This window comes from Miniopterus schreibersii (assembly GCF_964146895.1).
Source record: "Miniopterus schreibersii genome assembly, chromosome: 11".
Classification (NCBI taxonomy): domain Eukaryota; kingdom Metazoa; phylum Chordata; class Mammalia; order Chiroptera; family Miniopteridae; genus Miniopterus; species Miniopterus schreibersii.
The window spans coordinates 43137263-43156955 of record NC_138111.1 but is presented as its reverse complement, the minus strand read 5'-3'; the positions used below and the strand labels follow the sequence as shown (position 1 = coordinate 43156955).

Below are 19693 nucleotides of genomic sequence, written 5' to 3'. Positions count from 1 at the left end.
AAATAATATTTTGGGGGAAAAAGATGAAAACTCAGATGGATTTCTGACCTCCTGAAGGCATGACCCAGTCTCAGTGCCTCTCCCCTCTGTTCTCCCTCTTCCGTCGTTTCCTTCTTTCCCATGTCAGTGTCCCTCCGTTCCCTAATTGTAGATATATCTTTCTGTTTTCCTCCCCTCCCTCCCTCCCTCCCTCCCTCCCTCCCTCCCTCCCTGTCTCTCATTTTCTTACCTTTCACTCCTTGACCCCCTTTCTCCTCAGCTTTCTCGGAGAACAAAGAAAAAAACATTGTTTTGAAAGAATATTCATTTCCAAGGTGTGGGTGAAATGAATTTCTCCCCTTTTTTGAGGTTCCCTTGAGTATCCTGTTCTTTAATGAAATAAATGGCCTGGAGAAGACATGGGGAGTGGAGGTCGGTTGGTAGGTCTGTCCATGTTGGGTTCTCTTTTTCTCCTTGTACGATCTCTGTAATCGAGGGCGATGGGCAGAGCTGGGCAAATTTATCACTGGCCTCTTGCCCTGTGCTACTTCTGAAATAGAAATAAATGACAGGGATTTTGAAGACATTTGAACTAGAGAGGGAGAAATCCCTTTTGATAGTGAATTTTGAAGCTGATAGAAAAACCACCCTCTTCCTGAATGCCGTTTTAATTTCCATGGAAGAGTGGGCCTGAGGGAGGCCAGCCTCTCTTTCTCCTCAATGAGTTTGGCTACAACAGTTGCATGTGGTAGAACCAGGGGGACAGACCTGATGGTGGTGCACTGACCCTAAAAGTGAGAAGCAGAGGTGTCAGGAGAGTGCACCACACAGAACTTGGCAGTCTTCATTGGGCAGCATGTGGAGCAGTGAGGAAAGAACAAGGACTTGGGTTTCAAGCATACGTGAATCCAAATCCATGCTGCATTAGTTTATGCCTCTGAAACCTTGTCATATTGCTTAGCTGCTTTGTGCCTTTGTTTCCTGGTCTGTCAAATGGAGATAACAGTCCCTACCTCGCTGGGTTGTCATAGGACTGGAGATGATGTGTAATAATAACAGTGATAACTAGCATGGATTTGGACAGCTATATGCCAGACATTGTGCTAAGTGTGCACATTAGCTCACATGAAGTGCCCAGAGCAATGCTTGGCTCATCATGGGCATTTGACACATGGTAAGTAACTTTGCTACCCAGAACTGTGTAGGAGAGTGAAAAAATGACTTCAAGACATGAACATTTAAGATACATGAGTATTTCAAGTCACTTTCCTATTGTGAAATGGAGAAGCTTCAGCTTCTCTGGAACCTTGATATAAAAAGAAATATTCATCAAGATGGATTAGGTGGTGGCTTCAGAAAGAAACCACCCCCAAAACTCAGAGTCTTTATCCAACAAAGGTGTATTTCTCACTTAGAGTACACGCCCAATGGGGGTCGGCCTGGGGTTCTGCTCATCACTGTCACTTAGAGTCGTGATAGATGGACGCTCCATCTTGGCATCTGTTTCCACAATTACCAAGACAGGAAAAAGGAGGGCTGATGGAGAGAAGCAGCGATGAAATGCTTCTGCCCAAAAGCAACACACATCTTTTTTGTTCACATTTGTCTGGCCAAGGCAAGCCACTTTGCCACATGTAATTTGAATGCAGTGGAGAAATGCAGTCTACTTCCAGGAGAACTAAAAATATTTGTGAATGGACCAATAACCACGGACCCTAATGGAGCAGCACAGAAGGGCGTGCTGTGAGTGGTGGACATCACTGACGCTGCGTTGTAAAGGATGAATAAGAAGAGCTACCGTGAATGGAGCATCTACCATGACAGGTATTGTGTGAGTACTTTGCATTCATATATCTGTTAATCTTTCCAGGGAGGTGTTAATAATCTCCATATTGTAACATAGAAACTGAGGCTCAGGGAAGTTTTATTAAAAAGGCTTAATAGTATTAAGGATAGCAGGAAGAATCTGCACAGGTTTTCTGGATTTACAGGAAAATCCTTCAAAAAGAACAGTGTAGCCCGGCCGGGTGTGGCTCAGAGGTTAAGCGTCAACCTAGGATCCAGGCGATCAGGGTTTGATTCCCTGTCAGGGCACATGCCCGGGTTGCGGGCTCGATCAATGACTCTTTCATCATTGATGTTTCTCTCTCTCTCTCTCTCTCTCTCTCCCTCCCTCCCTCCCTCCCTCTGAAATCAATAAAGATATATTAAAAAAAAAAAAAAACAGTGTAGGCCTGGCTGGTGTGAGTCAGTTGCTTGAGCACCATCCCTTGCATCGAAAGGTCACTGGTTCAATTCCCGGTCAGGGCACATGCCCAGGTTGCTGCAGGTTCAGTCCCAGTTGCGGTGCATAAGGGAGGCAACTGATTGATGTTTCTCTCACATCGATGTTCCTCTCTCTCTCCCCCCTCTCCCTTCCTCTCACTCTAAAGTCAATAAAAACATATATTTTTTAAAAAAGAACAGTGTAGTTGGAGGCTATAGAGACTGATATGTAGTCCCATTTCCTAATTTTTAAAGTCTGAGCATGTGCCAGGATAGCAGACAGGTCTTGAGTGTCAACTCTGACAGATTTGCATTGGCTGCTAGGGAACTGCAATGAGAAGGCTCTCCAATGAGAGAGGGTTGTGATTAATTAAGAATGTCTGCTGTGGGCATAGGTAAGGGATAGCAGCATGGAAAACAGATGTTTGTCATCTCTGGGCACATTTCTTAACTTCTCTAGGTATCAGTTATATCGCTTACAAAACAAGGTTAATAAAACCTTACCTGAGTGAAGGTAGGATACTGGCCAAGAGAGTTTTTTTATATCCTCAGAGGGGACTTTCTGTCCCTAGGTGCATATATTCCAACTCATTTTATGCATACCGTTGTATCATGTAGTCATGAAAATTCATTAGTATGTGTGGGATGGGGCTTCTGAAGGGAACTCAACAGATTGAGTCATTGAAAACTGCTCCTAAAAAGAGCAGAGACTATGACAGAAAGAATGAATCATTTATTGGCACTTAAGGGTGCCAATCATCACTGCCCTACCAACCATCTGTGAGCTGAATATGCCTCCTGGTCTCTAAATCCAAGGTCTGTATTTCTGTCTGGGGTGATACATTGAGGCGGCATGAATTCTCAGATAAACATACTTCCTCTTTTCAGTTTTGCTTTGGTGAATACGAGCAATGTCTGTTTCTTAAGGTAGACAAGATGTACTAATCAGGATCCCAGTGGGAAATATACTCAGAGGGTTTATTTGAAGAGATTTTAATAGAGGTTCTATTTATAGAGCTATGGTCACGTTAAGGGAACCAACAAGGGCAGTGAGATAATCAGTGACTAGCAATGCAAGGGGCCATTGCCACTCACAGCCTTAAGGAATGACAGGAGGGAGGTGTTACTGGAACCAGTAAGTGCTGTGGCTGAGCAAAAAGGCTGCTCAACTGAGCCATGGCTGTGGAAACTGAGCTGCTAGCCAAAATCCTGCCACACCAGGCGAGGTGGGGAGTTAATACCCAGAACGATCTCTCCTCTCATCTGCTGATAGCCTGCCGGAGGGTAAGGGAGCCCGGGTGGTAGAGACATGGAAGACAGACCCCTTGGACCATGCAGCAGGGGTGGAGCAGAGTGAATAATGGCTCTAGAAGGACAAATGGAGAGGGCCCGGCACACATGAATAGGCATATGTGTAGAATACATGTGTAGAATCACATGAATTTTAAAGATGTCACATCAGAGTTGAATAGGGAGGAAAGAGGGAGCACTGAGGCATGGGGAACCACATTCATCCTGATTTTGAGGGGCAGGCATCAGCCTGGATGAGGAAATTTGAAGCTTTGGGGAATATTTTTTTGAGTGACAATCTGATGTTTTTCTTTAATTTTAAGACACTCCTCCTGATCTCAGAGCAGATACCTGCATAGGGGCAGATAAAAGGCCTACAACTGCATTGCCCAACGTGGCGGCCTGGAGCCACGTGTGACCATTTATAGTTTAATGAAACTTATTAGAAAGAGATGAAATAAAAAATTTAGTTCCTGAATCACACTAGCTACATTTCAAGTGCTCAATACTCGCACATGGTTATGCTCTATTAGACAGTGCATAACGTTCCCATCACTATGGCAAGTTCTACTGGGCCAGCTGGCCTGGATCCTTGTGCATGGCCCTGGAGGGCGAAGGGGCTGGCGACAGGATCAGATGCTGTTTTCACCACGAAATCCGCTTCTTGATGACAAGCCACTCTATCTGGGCTTGTATGGTTTTCCTGTGCAGCCAGCAAAATACTAACGATGATGATTGCAGCCCACAATTATTTAGTTCTTAAACATGAGCCAAACAGTGTGCTAAGGGTTTTATCTCCATTTTAATGATGCAGAAACTGAGGCTTAGAGAAATTAAGTGACCACACAATATTAAGTTGCACCATATGATATTGCCATTATTTAGCTGTTTTTGATGAAAATGGCAAATTCACATGATTCAACCTCACAGTACATGGCAGAGCCAGGTTTCAAATCCAGCTCCAAAGACCATGTCAAGTTCAATGTGGCTAAGCCTCTGGAAGTGACCACCTTGAACCTCTTTCATAGGGCTGTTGAAGGATTGAGTGATGCTGGTTCTATGCCTGGCGCACAGTGGGGCTCATGGAATGCTGGGTTTTTTGTTTCCACTCCCTTCTGTCTGTCAGTCTCATTCTCTTGGGAGACAGAGCACAGCTGTTTAAACAGATGTGGCTAGTGAGACTGGGATGAGGGGGCTGCTGTCATTTACCAGATCCCCTCCCAGGGACCTGGAAAAGTTCATCTTCCTCACCAAGACCTCCTGTACCCCCCCTTCCCTACCCTTCTCTCTCTCAGGGAGTCTCTTCTGCTGGGCTCGTCAGGGTCATTCTCTCTGTGTCTCGAGCAGAGGGAGGGGTGATGACACTGACCCTTCCTGTTCCCTGTGTCCTTAACATCCCCAGCAGATGTACTTCATCAACAAGCCCCTCCCCTGGAGATCTCAGAAGGAGCTGGAAGGCTGGGGGTGGACTAGAAGGGCAGCTGCTGCACTGAGCTTGTCAGGTGGTTATATAAGCTGTGCTCCGACCTCCCTCCTGTTGTAACTGTTTCCATGGTTCTTTCTGGCAAGGAACCCAATTCAAAATCCCTCCCTCTTATTTGGCAAGAGGGAGAGAAGTCCCCTTGGTGGAGGGTCCTGCTATTTAGGTGGGGTTTTAGGATTTGAGGGTAATTGCCATCCATATGAGTAGCCTTTGTCTCTTGGAAGCAGTAGTATAGGGTGGCCAGATCTAGCAAATGAGAACAGAGGACGCTCAGTTCAATTTGAATTGAAAACAAATAATAGATAATTTTTTAGTGGAAGTATATACCATGCAATAATTGGGACATACTTCTAATAATTGTTTATTTATCTGGAATTCAAATTTACTCAAGCATTCTGTATTTTATTGAGCAATCTTCCAATAAACAGTGGGATTTCTGTCCACCCTTCAGATGCCAAGTCAGTTATGATGACGCTAAGGGCATTTGGGAGTAGGGGGGAGAGAGATGTGGATCTAGGTTTTTCCAGCTGCACCCCAGTTTCACATTCAGAGGGAAGTGATTTAGACCCATGGTTCTCAGGATGTGATCCCTGGACCAGCAGCATCAGCATCAGCATGATCTGGTACATGGTAGAGACACAAATGCCAAGGTATCACCCAGACCTATGGAATCAGAGACTCTGGGGGTGGGCCCAGTCATCTGTATTTAACCAACCCTCCGGGTGAGGCTGATGCAGTTTGACAACCATAAGTTTAGATTTTGAGCAAGGGCCTTAGGCATCAGACAGATCAGGGCTGGAAGCCCAGTCTTACTACTTACTGACTGTGCCAACTTGGCTGAATTACTTAACCTCTCTGCGCTTCTGTTTCTTTCTCAATAAAAAAGGAAGGTAATACCTAATTTAAGCACATATCAAGGATGAAATGAAGTTATATTTTATAAAATACAACCCATAGTGCCTGTAATTGCAAGAACAAACAAAACGATTACTCTCATTTATACGATACAAGTGTAGGTCCAGCCGTGCCCTGAGACACATTTGGTGGTCAGCAGGCCAAAAGTTCTAATTAGGGCAATCTCCATTTGCTCAGCACAAATGAGCCTTTAATTTCCAGGACTTCAATTTCCAAGAGTCCTATGGAAAAAGGAAGAAATTAGGAGAAAAGGGGGCAGCAAGAAAAAGGACCGGCACCCGGTTTCCTGGCCCACAGACAGGGCCCAGAGTGGAGGCCACATTGATCTCAATCACGTGTTCAGGGCTCTTCCCAGAACAGTCCCCCAAAGGCAGTTTGGTTTTTTTCTGTTTGTTTGTTTTCCATGGAAAGATGAGAGAAAGGAGGCCTGGAGAGGTGAGAGCATGTCGGGCTCCTGTTAGGGGGGAGGGATTAACACACTTCAGCATATTTGAAAGGCTGAGTCTGGGGCTCTCATGTTAAACCCTAGACCAGTATTTCTCAGTGTTGGCTCTTGATATTTTGAGTCAAATAATTCTTTGCCATGGGGTTGTCCTGTGCATATTTAGCAGCATCCCAGGTCTCTACCTACTAGATGCCATACCCCCATCACAATGGTGACAGTCAAAAGCATCTCTAGAAATTACCAAATTTCCAGGGGGTGGGGGGAGGGCATGGACAATAAACAGATCTCCCTGAGCTGAGAACCATTGGTCTAGAGAATCTACTAGACAGCACTCTAACCATACAGTTTCCACAGCTTCCATTTATTGAGCATTTACAAATATCTTCATTCTCCGTGTTCATATTACAAGGCAGTTTCTTATTACTTACATTTTACAGTTGAAGAAACTGAGGTCAGACAGTTAGTAACTCGTCCCAAATCCTACAGCTGGTAGATCTGGGCGTCGGACTGAGGTTGGTCTAACGCCAAAGTTCCTATCGTTCCTGCTGCAGCAGTCCCCTCTCTCTGGAAAATCAAGGGTTTCTTGTCTTTAATGTAAAGCAAGTCTTCTCAAGTCCCAAAATATGTATTGAGAAGCTACAAGAGAAGCTAAGGAGTTGCTCCTCTCAAGGTGTTCTCAATGTCAATGTCATTGGGATGGTCGGGCTCTCACCCAGCACATAGGAGGCAGCCTGAGTGTGGATTCAGGCGAACATCCGTGAGCTCGGGCCCTGGGAACTCGAAGCCCTCCTCGCACGTCTGCCTCCCTCGCGGGCCAGCCTGATGGGGACGGCCTGGGGCAGTCACCCCGCTGGCCTTGGGGTGGGCCGCGTGTTGCTGGCCGCCAGGCACGCGGCCACCTTCTGCCGGGCCCTGCGTGCGAAGCGCACCCGCCCCCTTTCCCGGCGCATGGCCGTGTACTCGTAGGCCTTGAGCTTGCTGTAGTAATCGGAGAACTTGTTGTAGAGGATGGAGATGGGCATCCCGTTGAGGATGATGCCCAGAGCGATGCAGAGGAAGGCGAAGAGCCTGCCCAGGTGGGTCTCCGGGAACATGTCTCCGTAGCCCACAGTGGAGATGCTCACCTGTGTAGGAAGGAAGGCGGGAGTGAAGTGTCAGCTCCACGAGGGAGGCAGGGAGGGGACGGGAGGGACGGGTCCTGTCTCCCTGAAGGTGCACCTGGGTCGTGTAAGAGCTCCCCAGGGAGCCAGCTTCAGGAGGTTCCAGAAAGTTTGCCTGCGGGACTCCTGTCACGGAAAGGAACAAGCTTTGGAGCTGCAAGACTTGGGTTGAAGTCCTGATTATGGCTTCTAAATCTTTTTACATACAATACAGGAGAGATAGTACCTACTTTAAAGGGTGTTGTGAAGAGCACATAAGACAACATATGTGAGGTCCCCGGTGTAGAAAGGGCTCAATAAATGTTGGCCTCTGCCTCCCCTCAGCCTGGGGCCCTGGGTTTGCCTACGTGATACACATACTGAAAAGAGCTCAGGCCCAGGACCAGTCAGACCCGGGTTCAAGTCCTGCTCTGACCCTTCCCAGCATAGTGACCTCGAGCAAAATAGTCAGAGTCTCAACGCCTTGGTTCCTTCACTTGAAACAGGAGGACACGAGCTAACTCTCAGGAGTCCTGAGGACTAAGCCAGACAATGAATATCAAGCACTTAGCCCAGTGTCAGGCACACAAAAGGCACTAAGCAGCCTCTCTGTGGTCTTCCTCTCATCTTTAAAGTGGAGACAGTTATAACACTTCTCAGACTTATTATGTCATTCAAAAAAGATATTTTATATACAAGTGCTTTAATTGCAAATGTTTGCAGAAACTCTCATTATTTTGTGAAGGGACTTTTTTTAAGACATTACCAACCAAGCATATGCTCACCCTGCATGAAATTCTTCCCATAACTTGTCGCCATGCTTTAGATTCCACTAATTAGAGATTCATTTAGGTTAACAAGCTTTTGTTTTAACATGCAGATGCCCACGGAACTAGTTATGTCAGAGTAGCGAGAGGAAAACCCTGGAAAACCTCTTGGGGCTTGTTGTTTATGCCTCATGTACTAAGACTCCCTTTGGATTCCAGACTATTGGCTAAATTAGGCAGGGCTGTTGCTTACAGTTGAAAAAACTGCATTGCACAACTCCAGGGAGGCACTGTGTGCTTCACTGATTTGCAGTGGTGATGTCACAATTTTCCAGCAGATGGTAGTAAAATGTGCAGAGTAATCCAGCTGTCCTGCACCAAAATGGCCTTTAGCTTAGAAATGCAAACTTTATTATTATTATTATTTATAATGTAAGGGTTAGTTTGAATTTAGAATAAGTGTGATTGATTAGTAAGAATGAAATGGAGAAGTGAGCCAGCGGGGCAAATCTGGGGGAGTCGATAAGAACAGTAGCTCCACCCAGCCCATAGAGAAAGCTTGCACCTCTCCTTTGGGGCGGGGGACCCACAACCCCTCACTGCTCCATCCTTGGTGAGAGACCTGCGGAGGGATGGGCTGTCCTCCCCAAGGTGGAAGAATAGAGACAAGCATGTAAGAGAGGCAGAATGGTGTAGACTAGGGCAAGGAGGCAGGCATGGCACTAGCTATGGACCCAAATCCGCTTCTCAGCTGCGTGGCTTGGGCAAGTCACCTCAAATCTCTCTGCCTCCGTTTCCACTTTTGAAACGATGGGAGAATACTCCCTACCTCACGGGGTAGTTGTGGGAATGGAAGGAGTGCCTGGCTCAGGGCCTGTGAGTGCTAATGTTAGTTCTTATGCTCATTCGACCGACAGGCTGTGGAAACAGGCTCCTCCCTGGCTCCTGCTGAGTGTGAGGGAGACTGGCTGGCACACTCTGGCTCCAGGACAGAATCTCTTTCCCCTGCCTCTGGATCAAGGGTGATGAGAGGCAGTGATAAGGTGAGAGTGCAGGTCAATCTCAAAGTGCGCTTGCGTGTGTGTGTGTGTGTGTGTGTGTGTGTGTGTGTGTGTTGTGTGTGTGTGTGTGTGTGTGTGCGTGCCCGTGTGCATTGGCACTGGCCACACCAGAAGTAAAAGAACCCGAGTCAGATCTCTGTCCAGGTGTGTGAACTAAACATGTGTCACTAACAGCATCACTCACACCTCACACCTTTGTATGAATGTTTAGTCAGTCCCCATTCCCTAGAGGAGGCCTAAAGGGCATTTGGATAATAGAGGTGAGTGACAAGAAGGGTAGTTTTGGAACAGGAAGCTTCCCTGAAAGGCCAAGGCAGAGGCTTCCAGGTAAACTAGCCCCTCAGGGGTGCAGGGGTGCGGGGGAGGGAGAAGGAAAGATGCACAGGAAGGAAAATAATTGAGACAAAGTGCCTTTTAAGAACCTGTGATCAGTCCTCATACTGGCCTTGCTTCATTCTCAAACCCAATTCATTTTTTTTTTTTTTTTTTTTTTTGGCTGAACTTAGAGTGAAAAGTTAAAAGCAAAGAGAATTGGCTTAAGAAAGATTAAATATATGATGTGCAGATTATGGTCTAAATATTTTTGTATATCTTGGATCTCTATTTTTAGAGAAAAGATCTCTTCTGCTAGGAGGCTCTGTATGACTGGTGTTGAAGAACTTGCTCAAAATGCAAAGCTAATTTATGCATTGCCGATTTTGTGGATAATTTAACTCAACCAGTGATCTGCTTGCTCCTTAACGCCAAAAGGAACTTGGGATTCCTTGGCTTTAGGGGACTTTTTCTCCATGTTCCACAGGCCAAACCATTTCTCCCTGGATGGGCATTAAAAATTGAAGGCCTCAGACTGACCCATATGATTTTGCAGAATGAATTCTCACATTAGTATGAGTTGGGTTTGAATATGTGAACAAAATTTCTACAATCCATTTTTTTTAAACACACACAACAGCAGCTTTATCGAGGTATAATTTACATGATATGAAATTCACTTGTTCCAAAAGTATAGTTAAGTGATTTTTAGTGGATTTATAGCGTTGAGCAATCATCACTAAAATCCAAGTTCAGAACATTTCCATCACCTCAAAAACATCCCTTGTTCCCGTTTGCTGTTACTCTGCATTCCCACCTCCAGCCCCAGGTAATCACTGATCTACTTGCCTTCTTTGTAGACTTGCCTCTTCTGGAAATTTTCTCTGGCTTCTTTCACTCTGCCTAATATTTCTGAGGTTCATCCAGTTTGTAAATCCATCTTAATATCCTGAAAAAACTGGCTGGTTCAGCCATTCTGTAAACTGGAAACTTACCATTCCATTGAAAGCTTACATGTTTTCCCTAGCCTTTGGGTCCCAAAAGCCAGAATGTGACCTTCCCCTAGCAGCTCACCCACTAATCAGTCCCAAGCCTCATACCCTCAAATCTTGGCCTACTAAACATCACAAGGATGACAAGCATCCAGTTTTTCTCCAAAACTTTAGAATGGCTATACCTGAATTTCTTTTTCAACAAGGAATGTTTGTTTCCTTCATAAGGACCTAGGCATATACTAAACCTTGGCAGCCAATAATCCATGCATTTTGGGATTACAATCCCAAGGAATAAACCTGATTTTTCAAAATAATTAACAACCCTTCCAGTTTTTCCAAAAAATTTAAGGGGGTAAATTTTCTGGCTAAAATTATTACCTATCTCAGTCCTTCAAAGATTTAGCTTCAAAAGCTACACTTAGCCGAGCCATGCTGCTGCTGCGACAAATATTTGAGGAATTCCTCTTTGGGATTATAATCTGCGCAGAGGAGTCAGTGGTATGACCTTGAAACTAGTGGTCTTGTTGGGCCACAATTAGGACACAGTTATCGCCTCAACTACCTTGAGCATTAACTTTAGGTGCGAACCTTAAACTCAAGGATCTGGGCTATTTTAAAATGTTGAATCCACGCTCAAAAAGGTAGAGATTGAGCATGATTACAAAGAGGCAAATGGACATGTCACAGACTCTAAAGAGTTTCTCAGTGAAATTCAAAGAACGTTTTGTTCAGTGGAAGCACTGTTAGAATCAGGTCATGGGTGACCACCTCAAAGAGAACCATCAGCTCATCTGTACATTTCAGGTCTGACATGTATGTAAATTGTGCAAAAGCTAAAGGAAGTTTGGGAGTCTATTAACCTACCCATAGAAAAGTACATAATAATATGATGTCCTCTTCATCTTCAGCTTACCTGGTACTTCTCCCTGCCCTCTACAATTCAGTCATGTCCCACTCAAGTCATAATGGTCAAACAGGAGCATAGCTTAAAAAGATAGGAGGGGACCACCCCCAAATCAGGAGTCCACAAGATCAAAAGTCATAAAAGTACCTAACAGACCTTGGCCATTGACAGCTCCTGTGCTAGTTCTGAAGGAGCTGGAACTTGAATGCCTTCTGGGCCAGACATTTACCTGTTGTCGCTCAGTCCCAAGCCTCATACCGTTCTCTGCTGTATTTTGTAATTCTGCAACTGGGAGTCTGCAAACTACATTTCCTGAGAATTCCCTTGCCTACTGTCTTCTGGTTGTGTCCTGCCAATGAGAGACACTGTTGGGAGACTGGAAGGTGCAATGAGGAGATGAGGGTCTCTATAGCTGCTTCTGTTTCTGTCATCCTCCAGTAACAGCAGATATTTATGGCTCAGGCATCTTTTGGCACACTCGGCACCAACCTCATGGTGCCATCTTAGGGGTCCCTGCAGCAGCTACACAGGGGCTCCCCCTCTGCACTCCTTGGTAGGTAACTCTCCCTTCTTCTACTTGTTCCCCCAATTTTAGGGCTGATAGCTATTTCCTACATTTACTGATCTTTGGGTTATCTCAGTTTCCCCCTTTTGCTTCTAGCCTTCTAACACCTATGTGTCTACTTCCCTGTATCAAATTCCCTCTGTTTAAAACACCCACATAGTTTTCTATTTTCCTGACTATAAGTTGACCTTCCAAATGGGTCTCCTCAAAGCATGCAATCAATCTATAAAAATAAGATATTATATTGCCTTGGTCAGGTAACTCAGTTGGTTAGAGCGTCATTCTGATATGCCAAGGTTGAGGGTTTGATCCCCTGGTCAGGGCACATACAAGAATCAACCAAGGAATGCACAAATAAGTGGAACAACAAATTGAGGTTTCTCTCTATCTCCCTTCCTCTCTCTCTAAAATCAATAAAGATTAAAAAAAGTAAAAAATAATAATATAAAATAAATTTCAGTGATCTCATAAATACCACTATTTGCAAGGAAATGATATCATACTTTAAGAAAACAAAGATAGGAGCAAGGTCTCTGGGGCACAATTATCAGGTGCCTCAGCCAGAGATAAATTTCCTTTTTTGAAGAGTTTTTGTAGGAATGAGTTCATGACATAGTTTCCTGTTTGGTTTCTACAGCTCTAACTGGCTCTGGAGAGCTCAGGAGGAAATGGTTTGTTGAACAGTCCATTTGCCCTTTTCTACGTAAAAACATAGCCACACTGAAGGCCAGTGATTAAAGCTTCACCACAGAGCTAATTATTCTTGTTGAGCTGTGCCATGCGATTCCCACGCCCAGGCAACCCTGGGAGCTGCAGCATGGCTGCAGTCGCTCCAAGCAGGGGCCCATTTATCTGAACACTCAGAAGCTGTCCCCAGATAGAACAGCTGACCCTTTTGTATGTCCCACAGTCTCTATTTTTCCCCAGGAGAGAAGGAATCACTTCTGTTTTATTTTCCCCCAAATGGATCTGGAAGCAAAAGTTATTGTGTTCATGTGATAAAGACTATTAGCTAGTCAGATATGGTAGCTTCTATTTATTGTGGATATACTGCAGGCTAGCATCTTACATATGTTTCCTATTACATTAGAGCTCACAAATAACCGCCATGTGACAGCAGAGTAGGACGGGTCTATTTTATATCCTAATACACGAGAGTTTGCAGACATGAGTGCCCACGAGGGATTTGTTTTGCAGCTGTAGGAGAATTCACAGTAATGAAAATTATTGTATTCCTCTTAAAACCCTGAGTAGAGCAGAAGAAGGATGCAGGTTCCTTGGCATAGAGAGAGGGAAGATTATTAAAAGCAAGTCATATTTGGGCTTATCTGAAAGCAATAAAAACATAGAAGACTGGATTAGAGAATCTAACATGGGTAAATATACCACAAGGGACAGCACTGGAGCGGTGGAAGAAGACACTCCTATTATTCTTTACCTCATCTTGAAAATTTCAGTGTGCCAGGGTATGTTTTCTGATGTGTGTAATATATCTGAACAGGAATATCTTAGAATGATTGAATTCCTGGAACTAATTCTTTATATCTTCCTTTATCCAAGCTCTTGGCTGAATAACTTTACAGGGCTTTCCTATAGTGAGCAGGCTACCTGCCCTGCCCTTGGGCTCTGAGTTTGGCCTTGTTGAAGAGAAGCTTACACAGTACTTGCATGACTGGGAGCTCACTCATCCTTTGCCATGTCTGCTGGAAAATGAAAGATATGTAGCTTAGTCTCCTCCTTCATTCCAGCCATCAGCCAGCTGACCATCAGATATGAGGCCAAATGAGAAGAATCTTCTAGTTGAAACCAGCCTAAATTGCTGACTCGCAAACTCAGTAGCTAAAGAAATACTTGGCATTTTAAGCCATTGAGTTTTGGGGTAGTTAGAATTTATGAATAACTAAATACACATTGATTATGGATGTGTGCTCGATAAATTTTAAATTCTGTCTGCATCATTTCAACAGTGTTCTTTTCTCTTTGTTCTACTGAGAATACAAACGCTTAAGTGTACAATATGCAATGTTAGCAGAAGTATTAAGAAGAATTGGGTTAATAAGACATCAGTCTTGGGGAATAGAACATTCCTCACATGTTCAACGGTAATTGTCCTTATAGATTAGTCTAGAAATAAATACAAGTTATCAGTCTTTTATCTAATTCATAATGATTTTTACTAGTATAAATAATTCTCATAGAATAAAATGGACAAAGGCTATTGATAAAGGTTAAGGCTGGAAAATGATAAGGTTGAAATGTATACATTTTGGTTTGTGAAAATAGTGTCTGATAGAGATAAAAGCCACACAAAAAACCCAAAACCTCATATTGGTAAAAGCAATCATTGGTAAAATTAATGGAAAACACTGGTCTTGAGTAAAATAATTTCAGCTAATATAAAAAAAGGGGATCATTTGAAGGTTTTAAAACATCATTGTATATTAAGCGGATTAAGAAATTAAATGGGATCAATGGACATTCACTTCAGGGAATTTTTAAAAAATAAAAATCCAGAATTGACAACAAAATTTTCATAAAAAAATATTTACATTAATATACAAAAGGTAAAAAAAGTTTTGTGGGTTAAAAGGACAGTATTAAAGAGTCCACTAGGTCCAACCTATATTTGCCAGTCTTCTAAGATGTTTGAGTGAATGGGAACTTGACTCTCTAAAACTTGGAATTATATCACCAGCATGTAGATTTGCTCTTTTCCCTTCCTACCTTACTCACCTCCAAAGTAAATGTCATTTGCTGGGGGACAAGTCACCCTCCATCAGCTCCATCTGTACACACAGCTTATCTACTATGGAGATGACCTTTTGTCATCTGGAGTATGATCAGAGGCGTGGCATTTGGCTAGCTTGTTCAGAAGAGCCTCCCGTCACCCCTTCATGGGAGAAAGCTCACAGATCCTGTGGTGCACATGAGCACTCACTTTCCAGGGAAGGCAGGCAGGCAGGTGAACTGCAGAGATCTCCATCTTCCGCTTTGAGAAATGAAACTGAGGGTGGGGAATGAGCTTTCATGGCTCATTATTTAGGGTCACAGATAATTATTACCAGACCTGATCCTAGAATTGAAATAGAAATCTTCCATCCCACGAGACTACATTGTTAGTCGCCCTGGGTTGGTTCATCTCAGAAGTTCACCTGAGCCTTTGGGTTCTGACACATCCCATAGTTAATGTGGGAAATACTGACTTTCTAACACGGGAAAAACTTGTTATATTTGCTTAATGTCTTTAAAGGCATTATAATAATCTACTTAAGAAAATACCTGGAACAGACTGACAGATGTCAGAAGGGAGGGACATGAGAGGGTATGGATAAAAGGTGAAGAGATTAGTCAGGAACATATATGCATAGCCTGTGGACTCGGACCACAGTGTGGTGAAGGCCAGGGGAGGAGGGGTGGAGGCTGGATGGAGGTGGGCAAAGGAAGGAAACCGGGACATATGTAATAGTGTCAACAATAGGGGGAAAAAAGTACGGAAACCATACACCTAGTTCTTTCCTGTGTGCACATGTCAGCTTATTCAACGACTGGAGAAGACCCAATCAGCATTTCCAGGGCTTCAGGGATTCTCCAGGGATTTAGTCTAGCATCCCAGAAAAACAGATATGTGAGTAGATGGCATAAATATTGTCATAAGAAGGCAAGCTCCAAAGAAAGCAATGACAAAAATAACTAGCATATTACTGTCCAAGGGCTGCAGAAGAGCTAAAGCATAGAAGGGGCAGTGCTGGCTGTGGACAGGGTGTGAGTTTTGCACTTGGCCAGGCTTGGCCTTCAGCCCTCACTCTGGATTTAGCTGTGTGTCTGCACTCAAACTCTCTCCACCTCAATTCCTCTTTCTATAAAATGAGGCAATAATACCAGGTCCTGAAAGACTTTCAGTGACATTGGAGCAACTTTCAGTGTTAGATGCTCCTTTACATACGCAGATTTAGCGGGAATCAGTGGGATTTCAGTCAGGGCTGACAGTGTTCAGGCAAGTCTCACTTCCCTTCCAGAATAAAGATATAATTCCTTAAAAACAACAACAACGGAAACCAAGTCCAATTTGTCCTGTTTTAATACAAATAGTGATCCTAACTACCTCACAGGGTTAAGATAAAGTTATAAGCTACTTAGGATAATTGATCTTCGATGAGTGGCAATTAACAAGAGTGATTACGAGGAAGCTTCCCACAGACATCGACAAGGAATCTTGCTTAAAATCTGCCTGTTAAGGGTTTTAAAACTAAATCTAGACTCAGGGATTCCTAGGACCAAGTCAAGGTCAGTTACTCGCTGGACCACAGGGTTTCTGTCTTTGCCAGCCTGTAACATCCGCCTGTTTTCTTAGCTGGAAGCAGCGATGGGATGGTCCTTGTGCAAGGCAAAGGAAAGAGCAGGGGATGAAGAAGGTAGCTGGTAACCAGGGAATGGGAGGCCGGGGAAGGAGGGGGGGGGGCAAGGCCACGGTACTCACGGCGGCCCACCACCAGGCGTGCGGGATGCTGGTGAAGTTGGTGCCGGGCACGTCGTGCTCCACGGAGTAGACGGCCGCGGAAAAGGAGAAGATGCCCATGGCGATGAAGAGCAGCAGGCAGCCCACCTGCTGGTAGCACTGGCGCAGCGTGAAGCCGAAGGCGCGCAGGCCCGTGGAGTGGCGCGCCAGCTTGAGGATGCGGAAGATGCGCATGAGGCGCATGACGCGCAGCACCTGGCCCACCTTGCCCACGGTCTCCAGGTCGCGGTCGCGGGACGAGCCCCTGGCGCGCCGCTGGTCCTCGTCGGTGAAGCGCTCGAGCAGCAGCTGCAGGTAGAGCGGCAGGATGGCCACCAGGTCCACCAGGTTGAGGGCGCTGCGCGCGAAGCTCCGCAGGTCGGGCGTGGAGACCAGGCGCAGCAGGAACTCGAGCGTGAAGAAGGCGATGCACAGCACCTCCACGTGCTCCAGGACGGGCCAGCGGCCGCCCTCCGCCTGCGGGTGCATCTCCTCCACCGTGTTGAGCGCCAGCGCCACGATGGAGACGAGCACGAAGAGGCTGGAGGCCACGCCGATGACCTTGGCGGCCACCGACGAGAAGGGCTTCTCCATGAGGTTCCACAGGCGCTGCCGCTGCGGCCCGTAGAAGCGCACGTCGCGGAAGAGCTGCTCCGCCTCCTCGGCGCGCGCCTGGGCGCGCAGCTCGCGCTGGATCTTCAGCCGCTCGCCCAGCTCGTCGCGTCGCTCCTCGAAGCAGATGCGGCAGCAGCGCGGCGTGTGCTTGAGCCGCACGCCCCAGTAGCCCAGCTCCTCCAGGAAGCTGCGCGGGCACAGCTCGTCGCGCACCAGCAGCACCCCGGACAGGTAGAAGTTGTAGATGAGCTGGAAGACGGCGGGGTCGCGGTCGAAGAAGTATTCGTCCGCCTGCGCCTCGTAGTCGTCGCACAGGCCGAGCCGGCGGCCGCGGCTGCTGCAGGCGGCCAGGCGGCCCAGGCGCGTCCGCGGGTAGCGGGCCAGCTCCGCGCGCGCCAGGCGGTAGCGCTGGCCGCCCACGTTCACGCTCAGCGCCGAGCCCTCGGCGCCGCCTTGGGTCTGGGCGGCGGCGGCCGCCTCCGGCTGCGGGCTCTCGTCGGCCGGGTCGTCCTTCCACTGCTCTTCTTCCTCCCCGTCTTCGTCTTCCTCGATGTAGTAGTTATAGTTGCCCTCGGTCCAGGCCGGGGTGCTGGCCTGGGAGCCGGAGCGGGCCGCCAAGGAGCTGGTGCTCCCGGGGTGTTGGTGGCTGATCCCCGAATCGGGCGCGTCCTCGCGCTCGGCGGTGTTCCAGGGCCTGTAGCTCCAAGACCGCCTCCTCTCGCTGTTTTTTAGCATGGCTTTGGGGAGCGGCCCCCTTGCTTTTCCTTCCTGGCCGTCGTAAGGTCTCCCGCCGGCTCAGTGGCGCCAGAAGGATGGATGATAAGCCCCACACTGCCTTAGAGAGGACCACGGGCCGGAGCCCTACGCATCGCCCCGCGAGTGGCCCTCCCGGGCAGCGCAGCCCAGGCTGCTGGGTCTGAACACGCGCAGACGGCTGTTGACTGCTCTAATCTTGCTGAGATGGAAGGAGCCGGTCTTAGAAGGGATTTAGAACCTCTTAGCAGCCTGTTTCCTCCCTGGCTCTCTCCACTCTGTGACCCAGGGGATGATTATGTGGTTTTAAGCCTGGCAGCAGAGATTATTGCTAATAAAAATGTGGGCCACGCATGAGGCCTTCCCTAAGGAAGTGTTGGTGTACCTATGCTGAGATGACATCAACTGAATTAGCGGTAGAATATAGCTCCGTTTCCGTTTGGAACTCGTTGTCTCCCTGTTTCTCTCTTTCTCACCCTCTGTTCTCTTAAAGGTAGAATCCCAGGACCTGTGGGTAGATGTTCTTAGGGTCTGGCACCCCTGCTCAGCTGCTGTATTAGGCCATATGTGAAGGTGACCCAGACTTCCTTCCAAGGAAAAGGTCTCCATCACTCTTCAAGACATGACTTTTTTTAAAAGTCTCTTTTCGTATGGAAGGCACTGTGCTAGATGCTGGAGATGGAAACTCAGTGGAGACACAGTTGTAGCCCTCAAGTTGCTCATGGTTTTATAGGTCATATAAAGATGCAGCTCAGTAACAGAGCAAGTGAAGAATACGGGAGTATCAGAGAAGAGCAAGGGATTTGCTTTAAGTAAATGATTTGTTTTGAACTTCAATTTATTTTGATTAGCTAATATGTGTTTATGAGATGAAATTCAAAAGGTCCAAAGGTGCATTAAGGTAAAAATTTGCTCGCTCCCTCAGCCGCAACCTGCAGCTATCAACTGTGCCTCTGAGGAGGCGACCACTGTTAGTGCTTCTTGGTTAGCTTTCAAGAAACATTCTAAACACATACAAGCAAAAACCCATCTCTGTCTATCATCTGAATAGCTCTTTGTTATTAACACAAATCATAGTCTGTAATACACTTTGCTTTTTCCAATTAACCATATGTCTTGGAGGTATTTTATATCTGAACATAAATATCTGCCTCATTTCAAAAATATCTCCTTGGTAGTCTGATAGTGACAGACAGTTTATCTTTGTTCTCGTAAGCAGTGGTGCAATGAATAACCTTATACATACATTACTTTATATATATTAAGATATAAGAAGGATAAATTGTATGAGGTGGAATTGCTAGATTAAAGACCTCCCATTTGTAATTTTGATAATGCCAACTTTTACTCATAAAAGTTTACCAAATCATAAGTCGCCATCAATGTATGAGAGCATATCACATTTCATGAGCTCTTCTCATTTTATAGGTGAAAAATGTGTGGACTAATTTTATGTTTCTCTTATGAATGCATTTGAACATCTTTTCATGTGAATAAGAGTTGTATTTCTTTTTCTATTTTCCATTGAGTTGTTGGTATTTTCTTATTGATTTGCAGGAGAGCTTTAAATATCATGAAAACAGACCTTTTGCCTGTGGCAGGAACTACAAATATTTTTTTTTCTGAGTTTACTTTATGCCTTCTGGGTGTATGTCATATTAGAAGAGCCTTCACCTCTCTGTCATTCTTTAAAATTTTTCTTCTTGTGGT

General features: G+C 45.8%; 1 protein-coding gene across 1 annotated transcript; it reads right to left on the bottom strand.

Moving 5' to 3' along the window:
- Positions 1-7219: 7219 nt before the first annotated feature.
- KCNV2 (potassium voltage-gated channel modifier subfamily V member 2) lies at positions 7220-17965 on the bottom strand (the record flags this gene model as incomplete). The annotated part of the gene is made up of 2 exons (XM_081150772.1): positions 7220-7501; positions 16598-17965. 2 exons carry the CDS (start codon positions 17963-17965, stop codon positions 7220-7222), a joined length of 1650 nt encoding a protein of 549 aa, XP_081006898.1.
- Between the last annotated feature and the right edge of the window lie 1728 nt (positions 17966-19693).